Source organism: Lynx rufus, unplaced genomic scaffold (genome assembly GCF_022079265.1).
Source record: "Lynx rufus isolate CCGP_SWC_20201006 ecotype Redwood Valley unplaced genomic scaffold, mLynRuf1.p SCAF_4, whole genome shotgun sequence".
NCBI classification, from domain to species: Eukaryota; Metazoa; Chordata; class Mammalia; order Carnivora; family Felidae; genus Lynx; species Lynx rufus.
In genome coordinates this window covers 136084081-136111298 of record NW_025814856.1, presented here as the reverse complement: position 1 = coordinate 136111298, position 27218 = coordinate 136084081, and the positions used below count along the sequence as shown (strand labels likewise).

Sequence of the window (27218 nt, the reverse complement as noted above, 5' to 3'; positions counted from 1 at the left end):
CTGGTCTCACAATAGCAGGTTCTTGTCACCACCCCATACTGCCACTGTGATGCTTGCGTGTACTCCCCTTATCATCCTTATACTTTCTGCATCATTTTGCTCAGAAAACAGCCTCACAAAGAAAGTCTTGAGACTTTTGCCTCCTCTGAACTTTAGCCACCTTTAATACCTGCTTACAAGCTCTACCCCACTTTAACTACTTGTCATTCTGACCTTTCATATACTTTAATCATTTGTTTTCCTTTACATTTTCTTCCAGTTGGGAATACCTATAATGTCATCTTGTAGATTCTCCCATCCTTCTTGAACCACTCTCCACTTAAAACTCTCTGTGTCTTCCTTTGCCAAATGGTGTCAGCACAAAGTTGTTTATTGAGTCTCAAGTTAGGGGTTTATATTTATCTTTCCTCTAACTTAAAAAAGGGCATAGCTTTTGGCTTTTGTTGCTACTTGTTTGTTTTTAGATTCAGGAAATCTGTCTAATGCTCCCTACTTTTACGACTGTGAGCTATAAGAAGACAACACGATCTCCTTCTCTTAAGGTTCTTCCATTTTGGTAAAAATTAAATTCAGCATATTAATTACTCTTAGGCTTTGACCACTTTAGTACTAATTGAAGTGTCAGCAAAGCGCGGATTTATAGGATGCTCTGCTTTTGGCAAATGAGACTTGTAGATCCACACACACATGCATTCACATCCTGTACTGCACTCTCTAAATTCACAACCTTTAAGGACTAGGTGGACACTCACACCTGTTCCCCATTCCACATTTTTTCTCCCCGTGTCATTGTTATGACTCAGCAGAAGTTACCTGATGTTAATGGGCTGTATGAGTCTTGGCAGGCTCTAACTGTGTCTTAGTTACACACCCCCCCCAACAGATTATCCAAGGTATATGCTAGGTCTACATAGGCCTCAATTTCCTGCAGTTAAGACATCACCAGAAAGCAAATGAAATTAAATGGTTATAGCTTAAAATAATAAGTTTTAATAACCCAGGAAATAAAAAAGTTTCTGTACTGGGATTCCCATTAGTTGTTTAAAGATTAAAAACCAAACTCTAATAAACTCTTTTACACTGATTGGTTGAAAAACTGAGCAAATATCTCCCTGATAGAATCCTGCTTCTTTGCAGCATCTGAAACCACCTCACCGGTGCTCTTCAGTGGCTTTTTACTCCCTGATGTCTTCTAACACCATGTGTTTCCACTCCCTCTAGTGCTTCTAACATCATGTGCTCATCCCTCAACCACCTCAAGTCAAAAAAATAGTATGAATCCACTGTGCCACTCTCTCCACTTTGAGGTCAGACTGGAGACCATCTCTGCTGAGATTGCCTCATGCATGGTCTCTCTCCAGGGCCTATAGAATTAGGTCCAAAGCTCTGTGAGATCTGGTCCCTACCTAACTTGCCCAAAGCATATTCAGCCCTTTGCTGTAGCCTTCCACCATCCCTCTGCTTTATAGGATACATGGAGTACTCCATGCAGGCTGGGTCAATCTTGCTCCTGAACCTTTCCATGAGCTCTTTGTCTCTAGTATTTTCACTGTCTGGCTCAATTCAGACTCCACCTCCACCAGGAAGGCTTCCCTTGCAGTCTTTACAGCAACTGTTTTCTTACTCCCCTCTCCTACTTACATGGTGAGTTTCAGGAATAAAACTGTTTCTTCATCACTTTGTACCCACAATCCAAAACACTGCCTAAAACATAGCTGGTGGTTCTGTGTTTGCTGAATGAAATCTTAGGTTAATATACTAACATCTCAATTCACCTGATATTAGCTCCCTTTGATATGTAAACATTTAGACCTAATTTAGCTTCTGGAAGCCAAAAGTGTCAGTACTGATGGGTGTTTAAGGAGGGCGCCAGAAACTTGTTATTTCTCAACATGTGTACTGCATTTATCACTGCTTCTGCAGTTTTAGCAAAATGGGTGAAACGGTACTGGTGTTCTAAATCTAGATGTCTATTTGAAACAGCAGTGGAATTAAAAAGTGAGGCAGGAAGAAAGCAAGAGTACAAGCTGACAAGGTTGAAGGAAAGTAGAAGGGTTTTTGGCCAAAAACAGGGAAGGCAAACCACACCTCTTCTGGCTCCCTAGGACTCTGTATGGGAATGAGGCCACTGAAAGAAAAGGTCATCTCAGGGAGAATGACTCTTAAGTTTTCAAAAGTCATAAATGCTCATAATATCAAACTTGAAATTCAGTGTAATAATCTTGGGAGAAATTTATGTAATTATGAGTAAAACTGTCAATCTGACGTGTCTCAGAAAACCCATGGGGCAAAACTTTAGATAGAACAGTTTTTTCAGTGATCATCTTTTTGACCTAATTTCCTTTTGTTCATCTACAATAATAATAAGATGTAATTTTAAAAGGATCACTACTGTTCCTATGTATGAGCTAGGTCAGTGGAGGGTCAATTTCATATCTATAATTCTAAAACAATGTTTTCAAGGGTAGCAGACAGCATAAGTAAGTCCCACAGCACCTCACAAATGAGGACACTACGTCATAGGGCATCTCCAACTAACAAGTCATTCGTTCACTACAGCTGTTCTGAATGTCTACCCTCACACACGAGTGTCTGGGAAGAGAACACGGGGCTTGCTCTCAAAGGGTTTCTTTCTCTGTACCTCTACAGCATGTTTCAAACAGATTTACTGAGCACTGATACATCTCACCTCAATTTACTGTGGTTGGTTTTGGTTTTGGTTTCTTTACATCTTTCTCCACCAGACTGAAAGCTTCTTGGCAACACAGAATAGGTTATACTCATCTCTGAATCTGAAAGCACCTAAAAATTAATATTTTCAATATAAGGATCTGATGCAGCCTTGCTGAATTAATTTGAAAAAAAAAAACCCTAATTACTCTCTATAGTCATTTAAGATTATGGAATATAAAGTATCCCTGGGGTACCTGGGTGGCTTAGTCGGTTAAGCGTCCAACTTTGGCTCAGGTAATGATCTCATGGTTCATGGGGTCAAGCCCCGTGTTGGGTTCTGAGCTGACAGTGCGGAGCCTGCATGGGATTCTCTCTCCCTCATTCTCTGCCTGTCCCCCACTCACTTGTATTCTCTCTCTCTCAAAATAAATAAAATAAATAAACAACAACAACAACGCTTTTCCTGGTCAGGCAACATATTGATACACTGGAAGTTTACATTAATCCACACATTTGGTCCTGACAGACACTTTTGGAGCCATAAACTGAATGACCAAACAAACAAAAATTAAAAACAAATAAAAATGCAGCCCATTTCCCTTTCCTAACCTATTTTTGGATGAGATGTATTATGACTATCCCATTATGTGATGCTGTCCTTCATGTGGCTTTCTTCAGTAAAATTTCTGAGTTTACTTCTGTACATGATATGATACAAAGAAAAGAACAGAAATGTGGAATTCTGTCCTTAGTTTTTTGTTTTGTTTTGTTTTGGTTTGGTTTAAGACAGTCTGAGGGGGCGCCTGGGTGGCGCAGTCGGTTAAGCGTCCGACTTCAGCCAGGTCACGATCTCACGGTCTGTGAGTTCGAGCCCCGCGTCAGGCTCTGGGCTGATGGCTCGGAGCCTGGAGCCTGTTTCTGATTCTGTGTCTCCCTCTCTCTCTGCCCCTCCCCCGTTCATGCTCTGTCTCTGTCTGTCCCAAAAATAAATAAAAACGTTGAAAAAAAAAATTAAAAAAAAAAAAAAAAAGACAGTCTGAGGTCTTTTTGTCCCACCTTTAAAAAGCCAATCCAAGGTCCCCTTTCAACCAAAGGGAAAAGCTTCACTGAAAAAATAAAAAGGATTGCTATACCAGAACCTCAAAAAGAAATGCCACCTGGGAGTTCAATGATTCAATCAGGGAAATACTACATGACCTTAGTAATTTGGGGCAGGGGGAGGGGCAGGCAACACAGACTCAACTACACCCAGAAAAATTCATCTCATGCTATAAAGTCAAACACCAGATGTTATTTGCAACTTTTGGATTGGATTACCCCAGAAGGTCTGTGTCAGAGAGCCCTTCTGTGGCTAGTGCCCTGGAGTCCAGCACGGCAGTTTATGGGATGGTAACGGCCGGCTGGGGAGGGATGTTACCTTGGTAAATTACGATAACGAGGCAATAGGGTTATGAAAGCCAATATAAATTTAGAGGGTTTGTTTGAGTGCCAACTATGTGAATTACATATGTATGCATTCATAAAAAATCTTCCATCATCAGAGACAACAGAAATTTCTCATGCATACAGTCTTTATTGAAATAATACCTATCATTAGAACTCCCGCTCATTGCATATAATATGACAGACAATCATTTGCTAACTTCAAAGGCCTAGTCCACTTGACAGATCTACCTTTTGGTTTCCAAGTCAGCAGGACACCCCGTACAAAGCTATAAAAGGCCATCATTTCTCAGTGATTCATGCTTACCAGCCTGAAACCATAGCCCATGGTATCAGTGCTGATATATATATATATATATATATATATATATATATATATATTTTTTTTTTTTTCCCCCTCCAATGAAGCAGCTATGTGATTCATTTGCCCATCTTTTACACAAGGATGCTCTTCAACACTTGCCTTGGTATCTTGACCTTTTCCATAAGAGCCAGCCCAGGAAAGGGAGCCAGACTGGGCTTACAGTCTGTCACTAGGGACTGATTGCATTTCAAACCTTCTTTCTTGAATACAGTTTAATTTTGTAGTAGATACATCTCAGAAGCTGTTGTGCCTATGGCATCAAAACTCACAACTATACACTTGACTGAAAAGCACTGTTTTGGAGGTCTGGACTGCCTGACGCTCAAAGCCTGACACTGATGGCCTAAATACAGATTTTACTGACTGGTCTTCCTGGCATCTCAAATCCCTCTTATTCTTGCCCATTCCTTAAACATAAATGGAAGATAGCCTCATGCAAAGAGAGAGTATCCAGTGACTACTTCAAAGGAACTGTTATGATAGTTGAGTAGCTTGTGTTAGTTGTAAGGCCTTGGGCAATGAACAAAGTTTACGAAATTTTGCTTATAACTACACGCTGACTCTGCAAAACAGTATCAGCAAAAAGCTTATTCTCTGAATAGTCTCAACATAGAGTAATTCCCCAGTGCTTTCTTTAGAACCTCTGTTTTCAATCTACTGAGATGAAAGTATTTCTCCCAGTGTTAGAAACATGTCCTGATCTTAAAAGTATACCCTCTGCACATTACCAGATAGCAGATAATAGTGCTAATTTAGGATGGGCTCGATGGCACCAGTAAAAATGGTCTTGATACAGTTGTTGCATTTATATAACATTCATGACTATATAAAAGACCAGTTGTCCCTCACAGGGAAATTTCTGTCCCCAAATTTAGGGCAATCACTGAATGATCTAATGGAGTAAATATCCAGAAGAACTTGGATTTGTATTTCCATTGGTGCAAATTGCCCCAAGGCTGAAACAATTTGTCTTTTGATCAGAGTGAAATTCCTGGCACTTTTTTTTATCGGCTTTCCAAAAGCTTAAGGATTATCAGTAGATAAAACTAAACATTTCCATTCTTATCAAATATCTATCTACCTACCTGTCCTACTAGATCCATAATTAATTTTAATAGTAGGCCACAACACTGCCTTTTCAGGGGGCACAAGACGGGGCTCTTATTCCCTCATTTTAACTAACATTTTATATATGGTTCTCCTTTTGAACAAAACTGATGGAGAACAGTGGTGAAGTTCAGGAGTGGTGATCCTGGCTCTTTACAATGGTTAAGAATTATTGAATACTTAATGTGTACCCCACACTGTTCTAAACATTTAACATGGTTTAACTATTTTAATCTTCACAACAAATTCCCAGCTGTGTGATCTTGAGCAAGTTACTCAGCCTTTCTAAGCCTTGATTCCATTTCCAGAGAAGGAAACCAAGGCTTAGAAGACTAAGTAATTTGCCGAAGTTCACTCAGCTAGTGAAAGGCAGAGCTAGGGCTTGATCTCAGCAGGCTGGCACCGGGCAAGTTCTCTTCATCATCATCTGTGATTGCCTTTTGTGTCCCCAAGGACCGCTGACTAGAGACACACAAAACTAGACACTCCCGAAGGTATCTTATAACACTCAAGTTCACATTCAGTTGTTCTATAAGATTCTTCTAAAATTGAAATGCACAAGTGATAATGAATAAAAAATGCATGAATTCTTTTCTACATTGCCACCCTAATCTTTGAGACTTAGGTTTTCAACATAGGTGGTCTATAAGCACCTTTGAAAGGCAACCCAAAGCTTGTAACAACTTTCTCAATTGTTCTGAAAGAAGTTCTGATGACTTAATGATCTTAAAAACATTCCCGTGTTTATAGCTAATGTATGACTAAAAAAAAAAAAAGTTGATAAATCTCCAATTAAATGAACGCCATACATCAAATCTTTGTGACTAAAGAAATCAGGCACAAGGTGACTGAAAATAGAAAGCCAGATTTTGAAGAGAATTTCAGAAAGACAAGCAAATAGAGATATACCATGTTCTTAAAGAATCTTAAAAGACACTTTGGCATCACTGAAATTCTGCACCGTGGCTCCAGCCCACTTAATTCATGCCTTTCTAAAAGTAGTGAGAGAAGCAGAGCAAGTCATTTCAGCAAAGCTTACATTTATGAAAAACACATGGGCTTTTAGAGCCAGAGAGACCTGGATTTGAATTCCAGTTCTGCAGTTTTCAAAGAATGTGATCTTGAAAGTTACTTAAATCCACAAGCCTCAGTTTCTGCATCTGCTAACATGGAATAACTACCTCCTTGCAGGTTATTGAGGGCTATAGGTAATGTGCATGATGTTATAGGTAACATTATTATTATATTAGAGGAACGTGTATAATGTGCTTGGCACATTGTAAGTCCTCAGTAAACTATAGCTAATAATAACAATAAGAGTGGTGTTAATAAAAAATAAAAATAAAAAATACTGCCAACAGCAGAGACAGTGGAAGCAAGATGGCTAAGACCAAGGGCCTAGAGTCAGACCACCTCTTTTTATCCTGGATTTCCTTTCTTCATGAAATTCATATCTTACTGAACAAAGACTGACCTCAGTTTATCTCTTTTCTCTCACCATATAACATCTCCATGGCTTTACTTGAACATCTTAGGCTCTGCATCTGAACAAGTTACTTAACTTCTCTCTGTTCCAGTTACCACAGCTATAAAATGGGGCTAATAATAGTATCTACCTCCTATGCTTGTGGTAAGAATAAATGAGTTTATCTGCATAGAGCTTAGAATCATGTCTGACCCTGACACAATGTAAGAACTCAATAAATACTAGCTGTTGCCACAGTTATTTTAGTCATTGTATGAAGGACTCTAAGAGCAGGATCAACCACCTGGATAAAAACTGCCCACCCATAATGTGAGTTAGCAAATTGAAAAGAGTATGAAAACTCCTAAGGATAGCAAGACAGCACTTCAGACTAATGGCTGGAATAACATAACATGAGAAGATATCTAAAGGGCAGAATCAAAATTAGACGGCAGATTACAGAGAGGTATGAACAAGTAACCGGTAATCCTCCAAGGGATCCATGTGCTTCACTGCAAATGGAGTTTGTCAATGTCACTTTTAAAACTCAAAGGCAAAAAAAATTGTTTTAAAGATGAAGAACAAAAAGACTGAAGCAAAGGGATACATGCTACCTTCCTCCTTTCTTTGAACATGTTGGTTTCCCCTTGCACCTTGCCATACTTCTAAATCCTTTTGCAAAGGTCAGAACAGCAGTACAAACCCCACTATGTCATAACTTCCCAACGCACTCTTTAAAAAATTCGGCCACTGAGCAAAAGTAATAAAGAAGGACTGTACCCATAAACCATCCAAGAAACAGCTACCCAACAAGAGCATTCCAACTTGCAAAGATAACATATAATCCTATTGCTCTGGGTGTGGCTCTGTGAACAGGCATGGAGAGGCTGAGATTCAAAGTGCTGTCTCCAGCATCTCATAGATTAGACTGATGACATCTGAACCAGGGCAAAGAACAGGGCGCCCCTAACTGCTGTCTGTACTCCAAGCCCTCTAAAGCACCCACACCTTGTACAGGGCCAGAAAATGAGGCAACAATTCAGTCAAGATCCTCTGGGTCTCCTGGAAAAGCAGGAGGGATGAACTTGAAACAGCCCATTTTATGGTATGGGGTGAGGAACAAGAGGCATGTTTTTTAAAAGTCTTGTGTGGTTGCAGCTCGTTCTACAAGAACAGTAACTTCAGCAGCCACTTCATTATATTTCTACTGTAAATGACTGAGGCCTGAGCCAAGTCCGCACCAAAACACCCTCCAGAATTCAGTCGGGGTTAGGTCATCTGCAGTCTATTGACAACTGCTGAACTCAAAACCCCTAACAAGGCATCTCAGCAACAGTATGTGTCCTGCCACTAATGAGGCTCTTTTTCCATGAATAATGAATAAGAACATCATGTCTGTTGCCAGGTACACAACATAAACAAAGCTCAACACAAGGGCCCTGGTATGGTGAGTTTGTCCATTTGCAACAAAGGAATTTTGCAAAGCGTGAGCCAAGTTTTAGTGGAGGGTGGGACGGGCTGTTGTAACAAATAATGTGAACATATGTTATCAGAATCTAATAAATCAGCATTTGGTTGGTGTGGAACAGAGGCTGTGCAACGGGATAGACAGAGATGACAGAAAGCTCCAAATGAGTTCATTTCTCTATTTTACAATCAGTCTTATAACACAAAGCTGATGATTTCTGTAACGAACTGAGATCGTCATGAAAGGAGCCTTATGGGATTTGAGACATCAAAGGCTTTACCAGTTACATCTTTTTTTTCTTAAGCCTTGGTGTACCAGGTTGAGCACAGGTCAGCACTAGGGATGAGAACACTGAACCCTTGCTATGGCATTGATGGCTACAGGGTAGGATCTAAAAAAGGTGCATGGCCACATGAACCCAGTGCATGGTACTGGGTTCCTTTTATACCAAAAGACCCTCAATGTATGAGCATTTTGCCTGTAAGCTAGTCTTATGGCTTAGATTCCCAAGGTCAAATAGTGAGATTCCAGCAAATAAACAGAGAACAAAAGTGAACTGACATGAAGGCCAAACAGTTTTTATTTTGTTTACTATAAAGTATGCCACAAATACTTTTCTGTCTTTCTAAAATCAGTTCCATACTAGGTAGCATGTATCTTGTTACACAGGGTGCTTGTGTTCACACAGGCCAAGTAATGCCATCACTGGCTGAGGGCTTATAGTTTCCATTGATTTGAGCAAGAATTAACAACAAAACAAAACTAAAACAGTCTCCCAATGCTCAGTTTCCCCAACTGTAGGAGAGGACAACTCCAACCTACTTCAGAGAATCCTTATGAAGAACTGTATTAAAATAAAATGGCTTGTTCTATTTGTTTGAGGAGTTCCTGGGAAGTTAGATTTGAATGGTTCTTTAAATGCACTGAAGATGCTTTACTAAGGAAAAGAATATTTCATAAAGCAAAAAATTAGTATGTGACAAAAGTAATCACTCCCTAATGTCCATTTTATAAGCAAACATGTTTATTTTGGGGAGAGAGTTAATTAAATAAGGTAGAATGGCATAAAATTCTGCAGAGATTCCAGTAGCTAGGTCATGGCAGGTAATTATGTGGGTAATTCTTTTGCAATTAATCAATTAGTGAATTCACAGACAATGGCAATATTAACACAAGAGTTTGGAAATCTTTGAGATGTGTCAGTTTATTAATAACAGGCAAAATGGAATAACCTCACGGGTAAGTAACCTAGACGGTGAAGGGATTTCAAAGCCCTTCACGTGAAGAGATGGGGGGTATTCTGCTAATGAGGAGAAGACCTGGGATGAAGGGCACATTATTTTATCTTTAAATATTTACTAAGCTATCATAAGGGCTGCAGTAAGGGCCACTAGCTGTTCTATATTGCTTCAAAGAATCAACATGACCAACAGGTAGTGGTCACAGTCACCTGATGTGGGGTCGCAGCAAGGACTTGAATAGTCAGGGCTGTCCTAACAGGATCTGTGTTGCCTGCAGAGATTCTGAGTGATTCCTGACCATGGAGGCAATAAAGCAGAGCATGCATAGCTCTTGTTGACGGGAAGAGTACAGGGGAACCTACTGGGAGGGAAGGAGAGGAATGTAGCACAGGCCACATGACATTTCTGGCCCCCACTAAAAACCAACCATTAAACTCTAAGATTTTTAAAAATGCCATCATAAAACTGTAGGTGAAAACTCTATAAGTGGATAGTTATCAAAGTGCTGTACTATTTGAAATGGTCTTTCCAATCTAATCATTGAAATACATCAAGAAAAGAAAAATACTCAAGTAGATGAAAATAACCAAAGACTCACCATCATACTTTGCTAAGACTGCCTGAACATCAGCATATGCTTGTAGTTCCAGAAGTGCTTCTAGAAGGTTTTCATGGATGTTGAACATGCTCAGCAAGGGGAACTCCTTCATCAACTAGGAAAGAAGAAATCAAGGATGATTAATATAGATTTCCTATTTTCTAAAAGTACAATGAGTACCAAATTGTAGTATATTTAGGATAAAAAAATATAATTTTAGAAGTATAGGTAATACTGAATTATAAGTATTCATACCAATTATTATTTTGTAAAGCATTAGATGCTCAAATCTTTTCCTGCTATTTTAGGAAAATGGCAACTTTGAATTGGTAAGAACCCTAAGGTGGAAGAGAATCCATAAGTGAGGGGGTCTCATAAAAATGGAGGAAGACGCTTAGCAGTGGTGCTCAGTAATGTTAGAATATGATAGATGCAAATTAGGCAAAGATTGAACACTATCTCATGGGCATTAATAGGTTAACTTTGGTAAGAGCAGTTTGGATGAAAACCAGAGAACAGAAGGGTAAGCAAGCAAGCACTATTCCTTGGAGCAGCCTGGTGACAAAGTTAAGGAGAAAAAGCAGGAAAATAACTAGAAGGCGATATGGGTTGAGAAAATGTGCAGGTAGTTGTAGAGAGTAGCAGAAAGGATTGCTGTTCATGAGTTCCTGCTGGTGGCCTCAAGAAAACAGGAGTCAAGATCATTTTCCAAAACTGAGGGAATAGTTTTGGCAGGGAGAAAATTTGAAGATGGGGGTGACAATATAGAACAGCCAGAAAGGGATTTGTAGGATTGCTCAGGCCATCTCGAGGGCTTAACAAATTGGGGACCATGAATTCACAGAGGCTACAACTGGCATCCTTGTCAAGTTTTAGTTAACAGTGCTCACCAGCCCAGGTACAATAGCAAAGATGTCAAATAGTGAGGCTGAGCAGAATGGACTAGATTCAGTAAAAAGTCACAGAGCAAGAAGAGTTGGCTAGAATTGGGAAAGAATGATTAACGCAATGGCCTAAAGGTTCTAGACAGGATGGGGAGGAAGAGTGGTCCAAAGGGAGGCAAGGGATATAATAATGAACTTCACTAGAAAGCAAACAAAGAAGAAAGGGCCAAGAATTTCAGATAAAATCTTATCTTACAGAAAGATAACCAGGTTCTTTATACAGCAAAATCATAGGCATATATGGTATGTGTATGTACATATGCACTGATGTATATGTACATGTATATATCCTTTATTTAATATTTTATATGGATAACTGTTTTCTATTATAAAACAATGCCCTCTTTTCTTGATGCCAACATCTTTAAAGCAATTGTGCTGAGAGAAATAATACTCAAAAAATGGCTTAACTCACTGTTAAGAAACCAGTGGATACGTTGCCTTGACTATCCACTTCTTCCTATATTAGAAACATTTGCCATATTTTGTTTTTTAGAGCCAAGAATCATTTAGCATATCTATAAAAATAAATAATTTTCTGCAGTCCCAAAGAGCATCATATTACCAATGAAAAACACCTATCAAAATGTTATGTGTTCGGTAAGACTATCTGAACCCCCTAGAGACAGCCTGCAGTATTTTCACTGCAAGTAAAGGAAGTGAATAAGACTATACCACACATTGTCAATGTTCTGTAACCAATAAAAGTATTTCTTGTTCTGGTTCACTTTGATTCTGGTTGACATCACTCTTTGATTCCTCCCCCCCCTTTCTAATTAGGGCTCGTTAGAATTAAAGCTCTCTGTCATTCAGCGTTTGGCAACACAATAAAGACATTCTCTAAACTGCAACATTTAAACATTTGCCATTTTTGACCAATTCTTCAGGTAAGGTCAAACTTCAAGGACTTAAGTCTTATTCTGTAATTTTAAAACCGTAGCAGCAAATAGTAGCACGCTGCAGCTTAGAAACTGAGAGGGAGTCTCGCCAAGACACAGTGAGACCATGTGAGCAAACACAGGAGTCTCAGCCTGTTTCAACAGAACTTGAAGCAGGACACTAGGCGTCTGGGCAGCAGCACTTTCACGGGAAGCTTCAACACGGTACACAACATCCGAAAAAATAATCACCAACAACAGATTTTAAACATGGCAAATGGCAAACGTTGGAGAAGTAATCAAAGTCATATGACAATTTGGATTCTAGCTTTCCTTGTTTAACATAAACAAGGAAAAGTGAGCCTTCCGCTGGCTCCACCTCTCTGCAGCTATCACCTTGCTGTCCCCAGCCCCTCACAAGAAGGTCTCTTAGAAAAAAGCCATGCACGCTCTGCTTCCTCAGCTCCCTTCTTTCCTCACTGCATAGCTGCACTCTGGCTTCCACCCCACAGCTCCTCGGACTCTGCTCACCCCACATCTACAGGTGACCCAAACTGCTCCTGTGGATACTCTCCAGTCTCTTTCCTTGCTTGACCTTGGCAACGTTTGACAGTTTGATGACTTTTCCCTTAGAACTCTTTTCTCTCTTGGCTTCCTCAACACCATTCTCTTCTGGATTTCTCCATACTTATCCCCTCACTCTTTCTCTAGTTTCCCCCTTGCCTCCTACATAGGAGTAAGTAGTCTCCCCAGTTATATCCAGTACTCTTCTCATAAACACCCTGACATCCAGGATTGCTCTTGGGTCCAGGGTCTCAATACAGGCACTATTGTGAAGATGGCTCCCACATTCTCACATCCTGCTCTGACCTCCTCCTAAGCTATTAAATCCATTCATAAACTATCTCCCTAACAGTTTTGCCTGATGTATCTAATACTGTGCTCATAAATTCTTCTTCCCCAAACCAACCCTTCAAACCTATTCTCTCTTCAATAGGTATTCCTCTCTCAGAGAAAAGAACCATTAACTCCTGTTACTCTCTTTGTCCTACCAACTACAGCCATCTTAGAGGTCCCTAAACCCATGAACTACTATGTACAAAATGCTGATAGCTTTCATCAAGTTCCTAGAAAGTTGTTATACAAACAACCAGCAAACAAGCAAACACCTTAAGAATCTTACCATGTGCTCTTTTCTCTGACCTTGTTGCCAATAACTTAGTTTATACTCTTATATTATATATGGGCTAAATTGCTCAAATAGCATCTTTTTTGTCCTTGCCTCTCTGGATCACCTCTTTCCAATCCACCCTTCACACTGCTGTCATAATGGCTTTTCAAATATACACACTTAAGTCCACCACACTCCTGTTTTTAAGAGGCAACCACTGACATGGCCCCAAGGAACTAGGCAGATGTGAAGTGAATACATATTTACAAACAAGGCTATTTATCACAACATCATTTATAATACTCAAAAATGCAAGCAACTTAATTTAACCCATTGTGAGGCATTCAAGTATAATAAGACACAGTCATCTTTTATGCTATTAAATATCAACATTGGAGGTTAAATTCTCAAATAATTTTTAATGGCATGGCCTAGGAAATGCTGACACACAATGTTACAATTTAAAAAGCGGATACAAACTATATTTTGCAATAAGATCATGCTTTTCTTCTCTATCTATGCATGCACAGAACCACACTTGGTTAGAAATACACCAAAATGTTTTAACAATTGTTATTTATTATTAGTGAGATTAAAGATGATTTTTATTTCTTCCTTCATATTTTCCATATGTTCTAATATATTTAAAAGGAGTATATGTATGTTCTATAAATTAGGGAGGAAAAATTATTATTTTTAAAAATATTTCCACTTATTTTTTTTTAATTTTTTAAAAACATTTATTTATTTTTGAGACAGAGAGAGACAGAGCTTGAATGGGGGAGGGTCAGAGAGAGAGGGAGACACAGGATCTGAAACAGGCTCCGGGCTCCAAGCCCTCAGCACAGAGCCCAACACGGGGCTCGAACCCATGGACCGCGAGATCATGACCTGAGCTGAAGTCGGACACTTAACCAACTGAGCCACCCAGGCGCCCCATTTCCACTTATTTTTAAAAAAATTTTTTTTAACGTTTATTTATTTTTGAGACAGAGAGAGACAGAGCATGAACGGGGGAGGGTCAGAGAGAGAGGGAGACAGAGAATAGGAAGCAGGCTCCAGGCTCTGAGCTGTCAGCACAGAGCCCGATGTGGGGCTTGAACTCACGGACCGCGAGATCATGACCTGAGCCGAAGTCGGATGCTCAACCGCGTGAGCCACCCAGGCGCCCCTCATTTCCACTTATTTTTGAGAGAGCACAAGAAGGGGAGAGGCAGAGAAGTGGGATGGAGGATCTGAAGTGGGCTCTGTGCTAACAGCAGTGAGCCTGATGTGGGGCTTGAACTCACAAATCGTGAGATAATGACCTAAGCCGAATTCAGACGCTCAACCAAGCCACCCAGGTGTCCCCAGGAAAAATTATTTCTAAGAGTACCTACTTCTCTGTTAAAAAAAAAAAATGAAATCTTGCCATTTGCAACAACATGGATATATCTACAGAATATAACGTTAAGTGAAGTAAATCAGAGAAAAACAAATACCATATGATTTCACTCATATCTCGAATTTAAGAAACAAAACAAATGAACAACGGAAAAAAAGAGACAAACCAAAAATAGACTCTTAACTACAGAGAACAAATTGATGGTTACCACAGGGAAGGTGATGAGGGGAATGGGTGAAATAGATGAAAGTATTTGGGATGAACCCTGGGTGTCATATGTAAGAAGTGAATCACTGGGTTCTACTCCTGAAGCCATGACAACACTGTGTGTTGACTAACTTGAATTTAAATTTAAAAATAAGAGTACACTTATCATGATGAGCACTGCGTAATGTACAGAATTGTTGAATCCCTATATTGTACACCTGAAAATAATATAAAACTGTATGTTAATTATACTGGAATTAAAATTTCAAATATAAATTAGAGAAGAAAACGCAAAAAAAAGAATACTGACTTCTAATATAAAAAAAAACGAAAAAGCAAGTAATTCACTCTAAAAATGAGCAGAGAACACGAACATAAATTGTCCAACGGAGACATACAGAGAGCCAACAGGCACAAGGAAAAGATGCTCAACATCACTAATTATCAGGGAAATATAAATCAAGACCAGCATGAGATATCACCTCATACCTGTCAGATTAGCTATTATCAAAAAGACAAAAACCAACATGTTTTGTCAAAGGTGTGGAAAAAATGGAACCCTTGTGTTCTGTTGGTGGGAATATAAATTGGTGCAACCACTGTGGAAAAAAACAGTATGGAAAAAACTAAAAATAGACTTACCATTCCATCCAGCAATTCTACTTCTGGGTATTTATCTGAAGAAGATGAAAATACCAACCCAAAGTTCATTGCAGCATTATTTATAATAGCTAAGATATGGAAGCAACCCAGTGTACATCATTAAATGAATGGAAAAAGAAGATGTGTTAGAGGCACCTGGGTGGCTCAGTCCATTGAGTGTCTGACTTAAGCTCAGGTCATGATCTCACCATTCGTGGGTTTGAGCTCTGTGTTGGGCTCTGTACTGACAGTGGAGTACAATGCCCTTCCTCCACTAGCACTCTCTCTCTCTCTCTCTCAAAATAAATAAATGCACCTAAAAAATTGTGGTATTATATGCAATGGAATATTACTCAGCCACAAAAAGAATGAAATCCTACCATTTGCAATAACATGGATGGACTTAGAGAATGTTATGCTAAGTGAAATAAGTGAATCAGAGAAAGACAACTATTCCATGATCTCACTTACATGTGGAATCTAAAAAACAAAACAAATGAACAAACAAAACAAAACAGAAACAGACTCACAGATACAGGAAACAATCTGTTGGTTACCAGAGCAGGGAAAGGTTGGGGGTGGGAGGAAAAGGGGCAGGGGATTAAGAGGTACAAACGTCCAGTTATAAAATAAATAAGTCATGGGGGTGTAATGTGCGGCACAGGCAGCAGAGTCAATAACATTGTGATAACTCTGATGACAGAGGGTAACTAGACTTACCATGGGGATTACTTCATTCAGTATAAAAAAACTGAATCACCATAATATACACCTGAGATTAACAGGGTATTATTACATGTCATTTATACTGCAATTAAAAATATATTGGTTTCTCATCAAATTCAGAATATAAAATCCCTAGCATGGCACACACAGCTCCTCATGACCAGTCTCTGTCCACTGTGCCAGCTCGCCATGAACAGCTTTTAGTTCCTTAAATAGGTCACATTTATTCTCATTTCTATCTCCATGCTCACCCTGTGTGAAGTGCTCTCCGTTCTGCCTCCTTGATCAATCTGGACAGCTCCTCAACTTCCAGGAACCCTTACCTGCCCTTTGACTCCTTACCTCTTATCTGCCTGGTGAAGCACCCCTGCCCCCAAATTCCAGAGTCCTTGTCACAATGATCTACATCTTCCCCATGAGCCAGGAAAGAGTGTGAGAGTAGAAATTTTGGCTTATCACTAGATTCCTGGTTACTGACTGGCCCATCGTAGGTGTTCCACACATATTTCATGAATGGAATGCTTTCTAAAGGCTTTTAAAAGTTATCTCTACCTTTGGTGTACATATTATACGTGTGCTGCAACAGGCCTACTTCAGGCCCTCGGGTTATATATCCCTGAACATGTTCCTCTACCATCAAAAATCTTCCAATGATTTTATCTACACCTTAGAAAAAGTATAGTTAGAACCCATAAGCTTTGACTCAATGTAATGAAAACCTGTCTTAGAGTATGAAAATGTATGAAAATGGAACAGATGGCCTAGAGAAGTCTTCATCACTGGAGCTGTTCATACACAAGAGGCCAGTCACTGGACAGAGATGCTCAAGAAAAGACACAAGACCTTTCAAATCGTGTAATTTGTAAAAGTTACAGAAGTTACAAAAGTTACTTGTTAAAGTCCCCAGCTCCTAAGCATAACTTTCAGACCCTCCCTCAGCTCAGTGCTAGATGTATCTTGCCTCTTCTGTCTTGTACAGGATTAAACTCTAGCCTTGTCAGACCAGACTATTATACACCATTCCCAGCATTCTTTCTACAGTTACTAGCCACTGTGTTTTTGCTAAAACTGTTCTCACCACCTGGAATACCTTTTCCCATCATTTACAAGGCAGCCTGTCAAAATCACCCCACCCTCCAAAGCCCAGATCAAATGCCACCTCCTAAAGTCACAGCATCATAGAAAGTGAGAGCCAGAAGAGCCCATGGAGATCATCCAAACACCCTCCTCAGTTTACAGATGAGTTCCCTCCCACCCCCGCCCCACCAGAAAACAATGAAGGCTACAAATTTAAGTGATTCAGCCAAACTTAGTGCTGGGACTATGATTCAAACCCAGTCATCAGTACTGATTCCAAATTTCAACACATCGGAACCCTAGTCTCTGGCCTGCCAAGCCCAGGACAACTACACCATTTTGCTTAGGCTTCTCTGCTACGACACTTATCTACCTGCTTTGTTCTGTGCTTACATGCATGTATGAAGACAGCTGTATTACAGAGGAAAGAGCCCCATATGTGGAGTTGTTCCTGAATTTAAAACTCACTCTTTTCTATTACTTACTACCCAAGTGACATTGCACAAACTACTTACCCTCTCTGAGCCTTGGTTTCCTCATCGCCTGGGTCTAGGCTCATATGGCATCTTCTCAGACGTTCTCTACCACTCTATCTAATGTCCTCATCCCACTCACATCACCTTTTTCCACTGATTCTATCACAGTCTAAAATCATCTTACTCATTTGTTTATGTGGCTGAATATTAAATCACTTAAAAAGCCAAACAAAAAAGTAAATACATTGATAATAGGTAATACTATTATTACAGGGGTCAGTAGATTTTTTTTTTTCTGTGAAAAGCCAAAGAGTAAATATCTTGGGCTTTGTGAGCCGTATTGTCTCTTGCAACTCTCAATTCTGACACTGTAGCGTGAAAGCAGCAGTAAGCAGTTACTTACAAAACCAGGCAGGAGACCAGATCTGGCCCTCAGGCTCTAATTTGCGAACTCCTGGTTAACAGGAATAAATTAGAAAAAGTAAAAGGTCTTCATAAGAAGAGTTTCATAGTGATATTACATTTGAAAAACGTAACATCTCTTACAGACAACTGATTTGGCAGACTGTAATACAATAAAAAAATAAGAAAGGCCTACCCATAACCCAATTCTTATGCTTCCATCTCTGTTTCCTAAAAATCATTCACATGAGTTTCTGCGCAGTTACATTCTGTGATATTCACACAGGATAGGGAGCACTGTCATAAACAGCGGAATGGATAGATCAAGTGGGTATCTACATATGACAGAATGCTTTCAGCAGGCAAAAGGAGTGAATTAAGCCTAATATATCTCAATGTAGAAAAATATCAAGCAATTTTAAGAAATACTCTGTAGAGAAATACGCTGTAGAATATAGCATCTAATTAAATATTTAAATGCATACAATTCTACATATCATTTATATGGGTATGCATTATGGAGATGTAAGGAAAGCAAACTGAAAAAGTTGCTGGTGTCTCAGGGGAGGTAAATGGTGTGAGTGGTGGTCACATGGGGGCTACAGCTTTATACTGTTTTATTTCTTTCAGAAAGGAAGGTGAACAAAGACGACAGAATTTTTTTTTAATGTTTATTTATTTATTTTTGAGGGGGTGGGGAAGAGAGAGAGGAGACAGAGGATCTGAAGCAGACTCTGTACTGACAGCAGAACCGGGAGATCATGACCTGAGCCTAAGTCAGACATTTAACTACTAAGCCACTCAAGCGCCTCAAAGATGACAGAATTTTTAATTAATGTATTACTATTTACTATTACTTAAAATTAATTCAGGGCAGTGATACTGTTTTTATTATTGTCTGTGTGTGTGTGTGTGTGTGTGTGTGTGTGTGTGTATGCACACATATATTTTAAAGTTGCTTCCTCAAACACAGGAAATTCATTAGCTGTCCTTTTCATTTGTAATTCCTCAAGTCAGGAACAGTTCAATTTTCATCAGTTAGACTTTGTTTTCTATTTTAAAACTGTCTTTGAAGCACAATTACTTCTTCCCGTTGGGGGTGACTCTGTAGTTCCTTAAGGTATTGATGTCTGAATAAACAACATTTGGAGAATCTCCTCAAAAAATAATGTGATCTAATAGATTTTAATACACTGTACTTGAGTCCTATAATGATATCAAGATAATAATCCAACTTCAGATAAACCACAGTTTAGAATCCCACTTCTGAAATCTCCTCCACCTGAACTGCAAAGTAGGTCCACTGACAGATGTGGTGTGAAGAATATTATTTCACCTTGAAGGATGCTTCAGAATTAAACCGACTGTAAGGTAAGTTACTTGCCTCTCTCACCCTTAGCATTGGAGGAGGGGGTGGGCTTAGACTTAGATGAGACTACTTTGTAAGAAAACTCTTCTGTCATAAAAGTTCCTCTTGCTTCTTCTCCAGAGCCACAAAGGCTCCCATGGCACTTGTATTCAAAATAAAGGAGAAGGCACTGGATAAGCAGTGGGGCTGCTGGAAAGGGTTCATCACGGGAGAGGTAGCACATTACATAAGTTAAGAGCACCACCGCCTTTGGAATCAGGTCTGGGTTCCCATCCAGGGACAGTGGGGCTTCTGAGCACCAAGTGAGCTGATTTTTCTCACCTGCAAGAGCAGGATAACACCTGGCTCACAGTGCACCCAGACACAATATGGGACCTTGACAAATGGTAACCATTATCCTTAAATAATGTTTATCCAGGTATACTGCATTTTCAAAGTGCTGTTTGTTTGTTTTGCTGTGAGTGACTAGTTTTGTTCTTGGTTTTAGCTGTCCAATACAGCATATCTCAATTTATTTCATTTTAAAATACCATACAAAAAGTGTTTTGGTGGTATAATTAGCCTTTATATTAAGAAACTTGAAGAATGAAGATATATGATAAATACAAGACCTGTTTTCTATAAGCTAAGTCATTCTAAATAAATCTTTAAACTCACTTACTATCTAGCATAGCTCTGTTTATTTACTGCCAGCTATCTTCTCCATGCTGGTAATTGCTTTCTCCTGGCAGTCAGAAATTTATATGCCCTGTTTTGCCCAAATATTGCAGTTCACGTGCAGTGAAAACACTAACTCTCCTATGAATCTTCTAATACCTATGGGGAAGAACATGGGATGGGCCAAGGATAGAATTTCAGTTTCAATTTTACATCATCTGGCTATTGTCAGTTCAAGTTTATTTCAGTGGAAGAATCTGAGGCACTTCTGAGGTTAACATTTATGAGCTCAAATAGGAAAAAAAAGGAGAGTTAATTTACTGGATTTGAAATACTCTATGGACATAATTTAGAACTACAGTCTGTATGCTTTTTCTCAGCTGACTTACAGGATGAAAACAACAGTTTAAACCTTTCAAGTTTGATTTGTATCTATTTAAACGTTTTATTAGTTTAGCTATCCATGCATTGTTCTACGAATGAAAAAAGCAATGTGAAAATTCTTACATATTTTAAGACAGGGGTAATTAAAAGAGATCCTCAACCAGATTCCTGCTGAGGTCAATGCAAGCTTGGCTTAATTAAAGTTTATAGAATTTGGCCTGTATTATATTCAAACAGCAGATACTATTTTGTTATATTTGCAAGTTTGACATTATTTAATTATAGTTTCAAATAAAGGCATAAACATGAAATAGAAAAGACACTCTGTATTGCATGGTTATTATTTTGTCAGTGATTTTTACTGATACTAAGGGCCATGAAAAGAAAGATGGAATTGTTTACCAGAGTCCTGGGAGATTCATGAGAGTTCCATTTACACAGACCACTATAAAATGCAATGGTCTGAGGCTTAAACATACATTAATAAGAAAATGTCATTTTCAGAGCTAATCTAAAGGAAAATATTAAGCTGTATCTATTGAAAAATGACATGATCAATACATGACCTCTCTGGACAATTAAATCACCAGTTAACTAGTTCTTCATGGAACTGAGCACATGATGTAAAATATACCCATCATCACTGATACCTGAAGAGAGAAATAACAGTTGTAGGCATGATGGCAAATCATCTGATGACAGTTCTATAATGATTCAAAGGGCTGGAAGGTTACCTAAATAATTACCTTTCTCATCAAAATTGCACTCCACACATTCCCGAAAGTGAAATCTTCCTTAAATTTTCTAGTGACTAAGGCAAGCTTTACGTTTATGCAGATCCTAACAAAAATATTTTCAGTATAAAATGCCCTCTTCTATTTGTTCCTCAATCAGATAAGGATAAAACAAGCATGGTCAGAATTTAGAAATCTTCTTCAAGAAGATTCTCTTCTTGGGGCGCTTGGGTGGCTCAGTGGCTCAGTTGCTTAAGCATCTGACTTCGGCTCAGGTCATGATCTCATGGTGTGTGAGTTCTAGTCCTACATTGGGTGAGAATGAGCCCCGCTTCAGGTGAGCTCAAGTCCCATGACCAGTGAACGTGAGCCTCTCTTCAGGTGAGCCCTACTTCTCTCTCCCCCTCTCTCTCTCGCCCTCCCACCCCACCCCTCCTGGGATTCTCTCTCTCTCTCTCTCTGCCCCTTGCTCACTTGTGCCCCCCCCTCAAAAAATAAATAATACATAAAAGCAAGGGTCTGATAGTACCATTGTATTATCTATGTCATCATGTGTGTGTAAAATTTCCCTACTCTAAACTCATGGTAAACTGTAGTTTCAAGAACAGCAAGGGTGAAGTTGGAGACAAGGGCAGGGAAGAAGTCAGCCCCATCCTGTTTTAGGGAAAAGAATAATTTGTGCGCTCCTCAAAACTGACAGGTAACACTATGAGTAAATCATTTTCTTTATCATCTTAAACAGCTTCAAATAGGGCTTTGCCCTGGCCTTGAGATCATGAACAAATCCGAACAATGTGATGCATATTTCAAATGGCTTGGAAGCAGGCCCAGTAACGGAAAACAGGATGATAAGCATCCTTCCCTCTGTGATGACATGGCATTGCTCTCCTGTTCCAGGAGTGGCCTCAACGAACAACTAAACATACCGGCCAACAATTACTGCCAGAAAGGCCTTTTTATGCCAAAACCACAATAACTGTGTTTGGCACACACCCTTCCACGTTCACAGGGGTAATGGTAAATAACTCTATTCAGGAGATTAACTCATTTGGTTATCTGGGGCACAGCTAACAAATACTCGCCCTAGCAGGCATCTCACAACATGGTCATGCTGAAAGTTAAGAATTAGGAAAGATTCTTTTATAAAGCAATAGGCGGGAGGTCAGCACCTCAACCTTTGACATAAACCCCCACACTGCTCTGTCATCACTTTGCCTTCCAGTGTTCCTTTTCCTCCCAGGTCTTTCCACTCTACCCTGCTGGAGCCTGAGTCCATGATATACAAATTCCCCGATGTACCCATGAACCATTTACACAATACGAGCCTGAGCTCACTGTTCCTGTTTCAGCTGTTAATTTGACCCACAAAACTTGTGTCTAGCAGGAAGGATGTAAGACTGGCTTCTCCTCGTTCCCCAAAGCACATCTAACCATTACTGCTCAGCCCTGCCCTTGGGAAGCAGTTCCTGCTCCTCCGAAGCTCATGCCATGATGTTCCAGCACTTGCCGCCATCCTTCAATCCTGTTTTCTACCAGGCAACAGACCCTCAGACACTGAAGATTTGGGCACCTGGCTGCATATTCTTACTTTTAACCTCAAGCCCTAGCTTCAGTGGAGATTATTACAGTCCATGTAAAAATCCCATGTACTATCCTAGACTCTCAATTGTTTTACTATCTGAAAGCAAAAGACTATCCCTCCACTGCATTAGGTATCTAACCCAAGGCTACCTAGCCAAACTCTAGACCTTGACATCTAGATGTCCATGTCTCATATAAAATATGCAACTCTGACCATAACATACTGATCTCCAGTTATGTTATAGCACTGCTCACACCAAACTTCCTCTTTAATGTTACTAAGACCACCAGTGTCTTATCCTTTTCACTTACTGTCTGTGCTTGTCTTTCTCAGGCCACACCTATTACTCTTAAATTTTGTTCTTCTTTTAGCTTCCATGACATCACACTCCCCTGGTTTTCCTCCTCCCTTTCCTAGTGCTCCATTGGATGTTTCTCCTCTACCTAGCCTGTCAGTGTTAAAAGACCCTGAAGGTCACTTCTTAGCCTTCCTTCTTCTCTGTCTACATCTCTACATACATGATCTCACTCAATACCGTGGCTTTAAATCCTATACATATGTTGAGAATTCCCAAACTCCTCACCTCTGAGTTCCAGACACATATCCAATTGACTTCATGATATTTCCACCTGGAGGTAAATTTAACATGCCAAAACAGACCTCTAACATCTGTTATTCCTCTAGTCGTCTTCCTCTCTGACCATCACCAAGCTGCTCAGGCTAATAACCCATGGACTCATACGTCTCACATTTTTTGAGAATACAATTTCTTTCTTTCCACATCCAGTCTGTTCAGCAATTCATTTTTCAGGTAACTACTGAGAAGCTACTATGCACCAGGCACTGTTCTATTGGGATACAGTAGAAAACAGATACAAAATTTTTACTTTCCTGAAAGTGACCCTCTAGTGGAGACAGAAATTAAGCAAAAAATAAATAGAGAGAAATGATATATGTGGCAATATATATTGCCATAAGGTAGTAATAGGTTCTAAGGAGATAAATAAGGCAGGGAAGGGGGCTAGAGAATGCTGGCATGGCAAGAAGAAGTAATTTTAAACACAGATATCAGGGAAGGCAGGGCAAGAAAGGTAGGAAGGTAACAGTTAATAAGAAAGTGAAACAGGTGAGGGAGCAAGTCATGAGAGTGTCTGGAAAAAGAGCATTCCTGGGGAAGATTCCAGCAAGTGTAAAGATCCTGAGGTGAGAATGAGTCAGGCATGTTCAACAAGCAGCAAGAAGCCAATGTGGCTGGAGCGCAGTGAATCCAGAACAGAAACAAGGGCTAAATTATGTAGGGCCTTGTAGGTCACTTTAGAGTTTAAATTCTGACATAAGAGACTAATGAAAGGTTTGAAGCCAAAGAATGACATGATCTAATTTATGCCTTACTGGCTCATTCTAGCTGCTCTGCGGAGAGTAGATGCAAGGAGACAAGAGTGAAATCAGGAAGCCAGTTATAAGGTTAATATAGTCCAAGTGTGAGATAATGATGGTTTAGACTAGGGATGGCTGTGGACACAGTAAGAAGTGGTAAGATTCTAAATATATTTTAAAGATAGAGCCAAAAAATTGGCCATTAGTCAAATCCTGTGGGTTTTATATCCAAATATATCACAAAATCATCCACTTCTCCATGGCCACCCCTAATTCTAAACCCTCCCTCATCAGTTCTTTCCTGGACTGCTATTATAACTTACCTGGACTCTCTGCTCCCACCCTCGCCCTCCATTTTCAACAATGTACCCAATAATTTAATAAAAACATCAGTGAGATTATATCCCTCCTCTGTTTCACATATGCTAATGGATTCCCGCTGCACTTTATTTCCTGAAAAGCCCTAAAGGACAAAGCTGCCTGCCTTTTCAAGTTCATCTCATTCCAACCTTCCCTTCATTCACCCTGGATTCCTGTTCTTTCTTCTTCTTCTTCTTCTTCTTCTTCTTCTTCTTCTTCTTCTTCTTCTTCTTCTTCTTCTTCTCTTTTTAAATATGTATGTATATATGTATGTATGATTTTGAGAGCGAGAGATAGAGAGCAAGTGAAGGAGGGTCAGAGACAGAAGAGAGAGAAAGAATCCCAAGCAGGCTGTCAGTGCAGAGCCCGACGTGGGAGTCAATCTCATGAACTGTGAGATCATGACCTGAGCTGAAATCAAGAGCTGGATGCTAAACCTACTAAGCCACCCAGTCACCCCAACTCCTTTCCATTATTATCCAATTCTTTCCAAACCCAGGGTCTCTGAATTAGCTCTTCCTCTGTAACATCTTCCTCTGCAGCCCCTCCCAGTTACCCTCTTTCATAGCAGACTTTCTAACACTCACCTCAGTCTGTAATTGTCTTTGTCAACCATGTCCCCTCTCCATTATAACTATTCCATTACAGCTGTAATTGTTGGCTGTCTCGTTCTCCACTATGTACTTAGTGCTTAGAACTGGGTCTAGCACCTTGCAGGCCCTCCATAGGCACTTTTTTAGAAACAATGAACCCATCATCCCTTCTTACCCTCCTTCCCTCCCTCCCCTCTCCCCCTAGAACCCATGGCTCATCATCTTACCACTTCCTTGACAATCCCTCAAGTTCCTGACTTCCTTGTCTGTCCATTTCACTCACCCAGCAATACCTGACATTGAATCAAACCAGACAATTACCAATTCTGTCCCAACATTCAGGCCAAAGAACACAACTGTAAGGTTTGGAGGAACAACTGAAATATAATAATCTCCAACTTCTGAGGGGCTGAAACTGCTCAGTGAACCGCTAGTAAATTTCCCTGGTGACTTCTCTCCCCCATTCTACCACTCTCTCCATGCTCTTAACCCATATCATCCCAATTCACTCTCAGAAGAACATCTTGTCATCTAACTTAATCAAGAAAACAAGAGTCAAAAGGAAGGACCCCCTTCCATTCTTCAGCCCTATCTCTCTACTACAATCCCCATCTGCATCCAGATCTATCTGTGTATCCCTGCCAGCCACGCATGGAATCCCTTCCCTCCTGTTCTCCGGAATTCATCACTGCACACTCCTCAGAACTTCATTCTATCAATGATGCCCTCTCTTTTTATAGATGTTCAACTTCTCCCTTTCTTCTCAGTATTTTCCATCAACATATGAATGTGCTCTGGTCTTCTACTGCTTACATGTTCCATTCTAGGTACAATCTCCTCTTTCTTTTCCTTTTATTTATAAGCTTATTGACAGGGTCATCTCAAGTAGAACATTACCTCACAACGAGGAGACAACGTAATGCAATCTATTATAAACCTTTATATCCCACTGATCTTGCTGTAGCCAAATTACCAACCACCTTTTAAAAGTAAAACATAACAGATATTTTCTCCATGATAAATATTTATTGAATATGTAATGTGTGACAAGCACTGTGCTAAGAGTTGTTCTGATCTCATATTCATTTTCCTTTCTTTCTATTGTTTTCGTAATACAATATTCTCCTAGATTTTCTATCTATTTCACTCATCACTTCTTTTCAAGTCTCCTTCGATCAACCTATTCTGCATTTCCCTTCAATTTTTTGTTTGTTTTCCTTTAAACTTTATTCACTCTTCCCTGGATGACCTCATCCTCGTTTACCATTTTAATCACCTTCCATGCTGATCATTCCCAGAACATCCTCCAGTCAAAGTTTCTCTCTGGTGCTCAAGGCCTGTATATCCTACCACCTACTAGATATTCCCATTTCAATGACCCACAGGCACTGTAAAAGTAGCATATCTAAATTCTTCCTGTCCTCCCCACCTCTTTCCCAAACCAGGTACTTATATTATAATCTCAATCCCCATAATGGCGCCATTGTCTCCCCAGTTTCCTAAGCTAGAAGTTCAGAAGTCATCCATGATTTCTCTTGCATGTTCTCTCCCTCACACAACAACCAATGCCCTGAAAGTAAAAACAAAAACAAGAGAAATTTATCCAATAAATCTCCAATTTCTTTCAACTCTACCTCTTTAATCTCTCAAATTGGACCTATAATCCACTGAGGTTGTTCTACCAAGACTCATTAAATTAAAACCAGAGCATTTGGATGTGTGTGTGTCTCTGTTACTGAAGAGAAGGCAAGACCAAAAAAAGAAATCATACCACACAGGATAGTGTTTCTATCTTTGCGAAAGGGACATATATTCAGATGCAGCAGCATAAATTGAACTCTCACTCTTTAGAAAAAGGCCTAAATAAATTTCCCTTTTTGAAATCAGAGCATATTT

The 27218-nt window shown here is 39.6% G+C and overlaps 1 protein-coding gene across 4 annotated transcripts in view; it reads right to left on the bottom strand.

Moving 5' to 3' along the window:
- Positions 1–27218, bottom strand: part of ST7 (suppression of tumorigenicity 7) — a 250831-nt gene that overhangs the window by 49550 nt on the left and 174063 nt on the right. For all 4 annotated transcript variants that reach the window (XM_047096971.1, XM_047096969.1, XM_047096970.1 and 1 more), the window contains one exon: positions 10360–10474. In XM_047096971.1, the coding sequence (XP_046952927.1) occupies positions 10360–10474 (115 nt within the window). The remainder of the gene's footprint in view (positions 1–10359; positions 10475–27218) is intronic.